Genomic DNA, 6,914 nt, shown 5'->3' on the forward strand with positions numbered 1-6,914 from the left:
AGGAGAATGTGGAGTGGGCTTGTGGAGTGGCAGGTCCCCATGGTCCTCCCGGGCCTGCCCGGCTTCCTCTCAGCCTGATGCTTGGCGACCCCCCTCACTGTTGGGGGCTGAGCCTGGGTCCCTGGGGAGGATGGTGACACATGGGCCACACAGGAAGGATTCAGAACCTTCCAGGCTCTGTCCTGGGGGCCTGCGATCTTCTTGCCTCTTGCACGCTGCAGAGTTAACTCAATTTTGGTGACCAGGACTGGACTGATCTAGTCAGTAAACTGGATGCATTTGCTCAGAATGACCCGGCCACCAAGACTTTTCATATGACTTGCCTGACTTTTGAAAGATGACCCTAGTATAATGTATAACCTTCCTGGACCACAGGAAGACATTGTTCAAACTCGAGGCTTTTTTTTTTTTTTTTGAGAGGGAGTCTCCCTCTGTCACCCAGGCTGGAGGGCAGTGGCACGATCTTGGCTCACTGCAACCTTCACCTCCCGGGTTCAAGCTATTTTCCTGCTCAGCCTCCCAAGTACCTGGGACTACAGGTGCTCACTACCATGCCCAGCTAATTTTTGTATTTTTAGTAGAGATGCGGTTTCATCATATTGGCCAGGCTGGTCTCAATCTTCTGAGCTTGTGATCCGCCCGCCTTGGTCTCCCAAAGTGCTGGGATTACAGGCGTGAGCCACCGCACCCTGCCTGTTCCCTGACCTTTTAAACAAATTCACGTATTAACAGAGAATCAACATCTAAATAGACTTTTATTTTTATTTTACTTGTTTGGACAGAAAAGAAAATTCATCGGCTTTCATTAGAGTCTCCTTAAGTGTTGGAAACACATTAAACTCAGAAATAGTGGACCTTGTAGAAAAGCATCACAAATTAAAAATATATTTCTCCATGTGGTAAAAGTGCTTTCAATCCAATTAAAGGGCACGGCAAGGGTGTTTGGAAACACAATCTAAAATTTGGCCTGCAATCCGTGGCATCGAATTCCAACCACAGGGTGGGGGAGTCACCGTGATCTAGAGCACAGGAACCACGTGGGGCCCGGAGCATGCGGACAGCAACACTCGCAGTAACTGAGTGAGGACGAGGAACAGAGTCCCAAAGCCTGAGTAGAATAGATTCTGCATTTGTAAAAAATGAGGTGGTTACATAAACTGGGTTGAAAGGGGACCAGGTAATCCCAGAAATTCCTTGTTTCTGGTCTGTGGGGACGGTCAGATCCGCCCACCACTCTGGCACTGAGGCTTCCCCGGAGACACATAAACCTGGGTTGGGAAAGAGCCCAGATCTGCCTGGGGACACACGAGCCTCGCTGCCAGCGTTGGGCATGCAGCCTCTCCAGTCCTGCGGTCAGCAACCGCCTCCGGCCCTCGTGTCAAATCACACCTGACCAGGGTTGTCACCACAGTCCCGTTTTGGGGATTTTCAAAGGCCAGCCCTGTTGTTCTGAGGGGCCACTCTGAGAAGGCAAACAGGGTCACTCACTACACACGGAGGAAAGACAATGAGCAAATGGCCATCGCAGAGAATTCGGTTGTGTGTTTCAGCAATGCTACATATTTTTCAAGACAAGTAATTCTGCCAATGATGACATCTGCGACAAAGCTTAGGGCCCGCGGGCTCCCCATGGGCCTGGTGGAGAGCAACCACGTCTGTTCGGAAGCCAGCGGCCCTTCCCGGCCCTGCCACAGGCCAGAACACAGAACTGTGGTCATGCAAGGAGCCGTGACTGAGGCCGGGGTTGGCGAGGGGGGTGGAGAGGAGGGGACATCTGCCTTTTACATTAGATCTGAAGCAACAGTAAGAAAATAACCTGAAGATATATTTAAAAATAAAAAATAGCATCACCCTTCACTCCAATTTTTTGGCGTTTCCCTTTCTCCCCTGCCCACCAGCTAAGCAGAGGGAATGAGCAGGAATGCCTCATTTTTCAGAATGGGCACCCACTCCCCATTTCACTACTGCACACCCAGGATGCGTGACTTCTTCTAAGAGACCGACTCAAAGGTGCTCACATGAGGCCAGTGCTGGAAAACTCCCCGGCCTCCCCCGACACCCAAGCCACTGTAACCAAGCAGGGCGTCTTTGCTTCCTTCAAGTCATGAACTTGAACCACGTCCCAGACGACTGTAGATCTTTAGGAAGCAGACGCCTCTCTTAGAGCATGCTCCAGCTCATTCCACCACAGGGCCTTCCTTCGCAGTCACAGTCCACGTTGTCTCCCAAGCTCCACGGATATCAGGAGAGAATCTGCCCTTGAGAACTTGGGTGTAGGTGCTCACCACGCTGGCGGCACTGTTTCCCGAGGGAGGATGTGCTCTTCTTGCAAGGAATGCAAATAAGGATAGCAACCGTCCTCTGATCAGGTCCGTCCTGTCCCTCCAGAGACCCTGTGCATCCCTCCCAGGCAGCAAACCACACACCAGGCCATCTCCGGGTCTCTGATGGGCAAGTTGGAACGGCAGGCTCTCCTCCCCCTCTCACCCCTCCCCTGACCGAGTCCTGCATCCCCAGCATCAGTGGGTCGGAGAGGCGTCCTCCAAGCCCAGCAGCTCTCTGACGAGTCTCTCCCCGAACTGCGCCCGGCTGTACCTCTTCACGTGGTAGGCGTCTGACATTTTGTACAGGATGTAGGCGTTGTTGATGGCGATGCTGATGGCAAACCAGAACACCTGCTGCCAGGTCTTGTTTGGTTTATGAGAAATGAAATACCTGAAGACAGAGGGGAGAAGAACCGCTGACCTGATGGTTCATGGCCCCCGGAGATGCATCCCAAACGCCCCCCTCAGCACGGCCTGTGCGACGCTGCAGGCTCGCCCCCGACAGAAGCAGGAGGGCTGTGGGGGCAGGAGTCAGGCTTGGGATGTTAGGTGAGCTCTAGCTGGGGGCTTTGTCACAATAAACTTCACTTAAGACCAAGGAAGTGAAAAACAACAAGGTTGCTGGAGGAGAACCCGAAAGCCAGGTGCCAGGTGTGCTGGGGTGGTGCACAGCCCCAGAGTGGACAGGCACCTGGCAGCCCCTCCAGCTTCCCTGCTTGCTGAATGCTCCTTGCAAGGCTGTGTGTCCTGTGCAGCTGCCACTCCCTCGAGGCCAAGCTCTTCCTCAGCTCCAGGCCCCTGCAGGGTGTACCCTGTTCCCGAGTGTACCTTTGCCATCCCTGCAGATGAAAGTACAGAGGTCGCCCCTCCGGGAAGCCCACCTGGACCCTGAGGACACTGGCCTCCTTGGGAGCACCAGCCTCAGGCCTCACTCACTGCACTGTCTTCTCCATTTGTGAGTTTGCCTCAGCACCGTGTATAAAGTATGGGAGGATCAGTGTCCTCAATATCTCACTATGACTGAAATGCCCAGCACACAGCAGGCACCACAGACATCTACTCCACAAATGCCAGCTGTTGTAGAACAACCTCATAGAACACAGGAAGGTGCCGGTACATAGTAGGTGCTCAGTGAACTAAATGCCAATGTCTTTGTAACAACCTCACGGAATTTAGCAAGGTGCTGAGCACATAGTAGGCGTTCAACAAAGGTCTGTTTGATGAATCACTAAGGAGTGGGGCTACCTTTCACACACAGGCTGTTTTCCAGAGAGAACCGGGTCCTTGTTTTTCCCTCTTTATCATGAAAAAGGCCAGGAAGTATAGGTTACCCTCAAAGAGGGTTCAGTCAATATCCGATTTTGAGTTAGTCCAACCCTGTTCTAAGTGGTAAGGCTCAATCCCAGTGATTTAATACTTTTAATGTTCAACAGCTATCATTTTTTGAGTTCCCATGATGGTGGCTATAATGGCACCAGGTCGGAGGTGGCATCATGGGTGTCTGGACGTCTGCACATTGTGGATCTTGTCTATGCTGTGTGTAAACTATGCATACTATGTGTATACTGAACATGAGACCACATCTGGTGATCTAAACAGGCATCCGTATTTGAGAAAATTAAGGCACCCATGCTAGAAGATATGTGACTTGGGGTAGAAGTGCCCGAGCTGATGCCCAGTGTGTTAGGGGTGTGGGGGAGGACAGCAATTCAGGACAGAGGACTGGGGCAAGCGATGCCAATGGCTGGGGTCTGAGCTCACTGCTGAGGGACAGCTCGGTTCAGGTAAGCAAAGGGAAGGGTGCCTCTGGGCACAGGGAATGTGAACCTGGCATTGGGAGAGCGGAGGACGCAGAGTACCTGGGCAGAGGACTTCCACGTAAGGCCAGGTGTGCACAGGTGAGGCCAGAAGCCCAGACTGAGGGCAGGATCTTACCTCCCAGGGTCTTCGTCCTGCAGTTCTTACACTGCAGAAACTAGTGATCATCTGCCAAGACATCTATGCCGAGATGGCACAACTACGAGAGTCCTTCTGTGATGGAGGCACCCGGCCACTTACTTGCTGTATTTGTCATCGTATCTGCAGATGTAGCTCAGGTGAGCGGCAAACGCCTCCACGGCCAAGGGGCATGGGATCTCCCCACTCTTCCTTTTGATGATGACTCCTGAAGGCGAGAGACAAGATAAGCCCCTTCCTCAGCACCTCCTCCTAATGCCAATTTATAAATGTGCCTATCTTCATTCAGCTTAGCTGCCCCCGACTTCATAATGAGCAGAGGAGGAGGATGGCGAGGAGGAGAAGCGGAGGGAGAGTTGAAGAAGAACAATCAGCACCAACCATCAGGTGCTTCAGAGGGGTTGAGGAAAGCATCAGAGTCAGGTGAGTGCCATGGTATGTGCCAGCCCAGACACAGCAGCCCAAGTCATGGGGGTTTGCAGGCCTGCAGGACCCTGGCAGGCCTGAAGGGGCTCTAAGCAGCACGGGGAAGGGTGCTGCACCAGACTGGGCCTTGAAAGAGTGAAAGCGGTGACAGGACTCACTCTTCCCTCCCTCCCCCTTCTGCCAGGCTGGGTGAGGGGTGCTGGGAAGAAGAGGTGGTGGATGAGGTCAGAGAGCACCACGGAGCCCTTTCCACCTGCCTTCATCAAAGCCAAAGGGTGTCGGCAACTCGTCGCCCCATATAGGCTGACTGCAGAGTCACCCCACACAGAGCACTAGACCTCACTCCTCCTAAGTTGTGGTGCTGCATCCTTCGACAAATCTCCCAATAAGTGTGTGAGATGATGGATATGCTAATCACCCTGATCTGATCACCATACATTATATGTATCAAAACATCACTATGTGCCCCATGAAAATGTACAATTATTGTTTGTCAATTTAAAAAAGAAAAGGAGGCCGGGCACAGTGGCTCACGCCTGTAATCCCAGCACTTTGGGAGGCTGAAGCGGGCGGATCACCTGAGGCCAGAAGATTAGCCTGGCCAACATGGCAAAACCCCATCTCTACTAAAAATACAAAAATTAATTGGGCATGGTGGCAGGTGCCTGTAATTCCAGCTACTTAGGAGGCTGAGGCAGGAGAATCGCTTGAACCTGGGAGGCGGAAGTTGCCGTTTGCTGAGATTGCTGCCACTGTACACCAGTCTGGGTGACAAGAGCGAAACTCTGTCTCAAAATGAAATAAAAAATAAAAAAGCAAAAGGGTGTAATTATTATCATTATTTTTTGAGATATGAGGTCTTGCTCTATCACTTAGGCTGCAGTGCAGTGTCATGATCACAGCTCACTGCAGCCTCAAATTCCTGGGCTCAAGGGATACTCCCACCTCAGCCACCCGAAGAGCTGGGACCACAGGTATGTGCCACCAAGCCCAGCTAATTAAAACAATTTTTTAAATAGAGACCCACCATGTTGCCTATGCTGGTCTCAAACTCCTGGCCTTACGTGATCCTCTGCCTGGGCCTCCCAAAATTCTGGGATTACACGTGCGAGCCTCCATGCTCAGCCAAAAGGAATTAGAGGCTCAGAATCAGGAGGCAGCTGCCCTTTCCAACCCTCCCATCCCCCAGCTCCATTTCATGCCTCCTCGAACTTTGGGGGCCCTACACCCTCAAACACCTTTTCCTCTACTAAGTACAGCTGGGAATGTATCCCAGGGGCACCGGGAACGTCACGGCAAGATGAACAAATCCCATTGGCAGGGCCTGAGAAGCACACGGAGATCCATGAGCCCTCCCTGCCCCGCTGCCAAGCCACTACAGGCCATTCTGGCTTCCAAGGCCTGCCGTATGCGCCACCCACTGCAGACAACGTGGAAGATGGGAAGGACACATTCTTCCACACAGCCGCGGCCATTCAAAGGTGGCTGGAGTTGACCTACCATTTCCTTGAACTGGCCCTCCCTCACAGCAGCAAGGGACTATGGGCACAGTGCCATTTTTCTGTATTTCTTTTTTTAAGGGATTAGCTCACAGGATTGTGAAATTTCAGCAATACTTAAATGGACATGGTCAAAGTAAAACGGGCACGTCCTTTGCAGGTCCACCGGAGCTTCGTCTGGGTCCAGCCTCCTCCCGCCCCCACAACTCTCACTGAGGGACCGTGGCTAAGGAGACCAGGGTCATGCACATCTGCAGATATACACTGAGCCGGGCTCTTTCCTTCTTTCCTCAGAAACAGCAGCATTTCACATGGAAGAAACACTGGCCAGCTTGTGGGAACCTGAGCTGTCAGGCCTGCCCCAGAGATGCAGGACCGGGGAAGCGGCCCCGGCAACGCATTTCCTAAAGCTCTCCAAGGGCCAGAAAACCACGGCGGCCCCCACGCTGGAGCTTTCTCCGGGCAGGAAGACGATGGCCTCCTTCGCTTGCTTATGGAGCCCCTCCTCCTGAGAGACGTTCTGCTGTCAGGGGCCTGCAGTGGGGGGTTCTCCAGGGTTCAGTGTGCCAGGCTTGAGGGAGGGCATGTGAGCCTGCAGTGCCTGAGGACTGCCGTCTCTCTCCAATGCCCCTCCTGAGGGTTCCTGTCCCGGCCCCTTATTTCAGCTGCATCTGCCTCCAAGACCGAGTGGGAGGAACCCCTTTTCACA

At 52.9% G+C, this 6,914-nt stretch overlaps 1 protein-coding gene across 1 annotated transcript in view; it reads right to left on the reverse strand.

Annotated features, from left to right (window-relative positions):
* Nucleotides 1-736: 736 nt before the first annotated feature.
* Nucleotides 737-6,914, reverse strand: part of PGBD5 (piggyBac transposable element derived 5) — a 42,635-nt gene continuing 36,457 nt past the window's right edge. The window contains exons 5-6 of the mRNA XM_011965463.1: nucleotides 4,383-4,488; nucleotides 737-2,715 (exon numbers count right to left, since the gene is read on the reverse strand). Coding sequence (XP_011820853.1) covers nucleotides 2,520-2,715; nucleotides 4,383-4,488 — 302 coding nt within the window. The 3' untranslated portion in view covers nucleotides 737-2,519. The remainder of the gene's footprint in view (nucleotides 2,716-4,382; nucleotides 4,489-6,914) is intronic.

Source organism: Mandrillus leucophaeus, unplaced genomic scaffold (genome assembly GCF_000951045.1).
Source record: "Mandrillus leucophaeus isolate KB7577 unplaced genomic scaffold, Mleu.le_1.0 Scaffold728, whole genome shotgun sequence".
In the NCBI taxonomy this organism is placed as follows: domain Eukaryota; kingdom Metazoa; phylum Chordata; class Mammalia; order Primates; family Cercopithecidae; genus Mandrillus; species Mandrillus leucophaeus.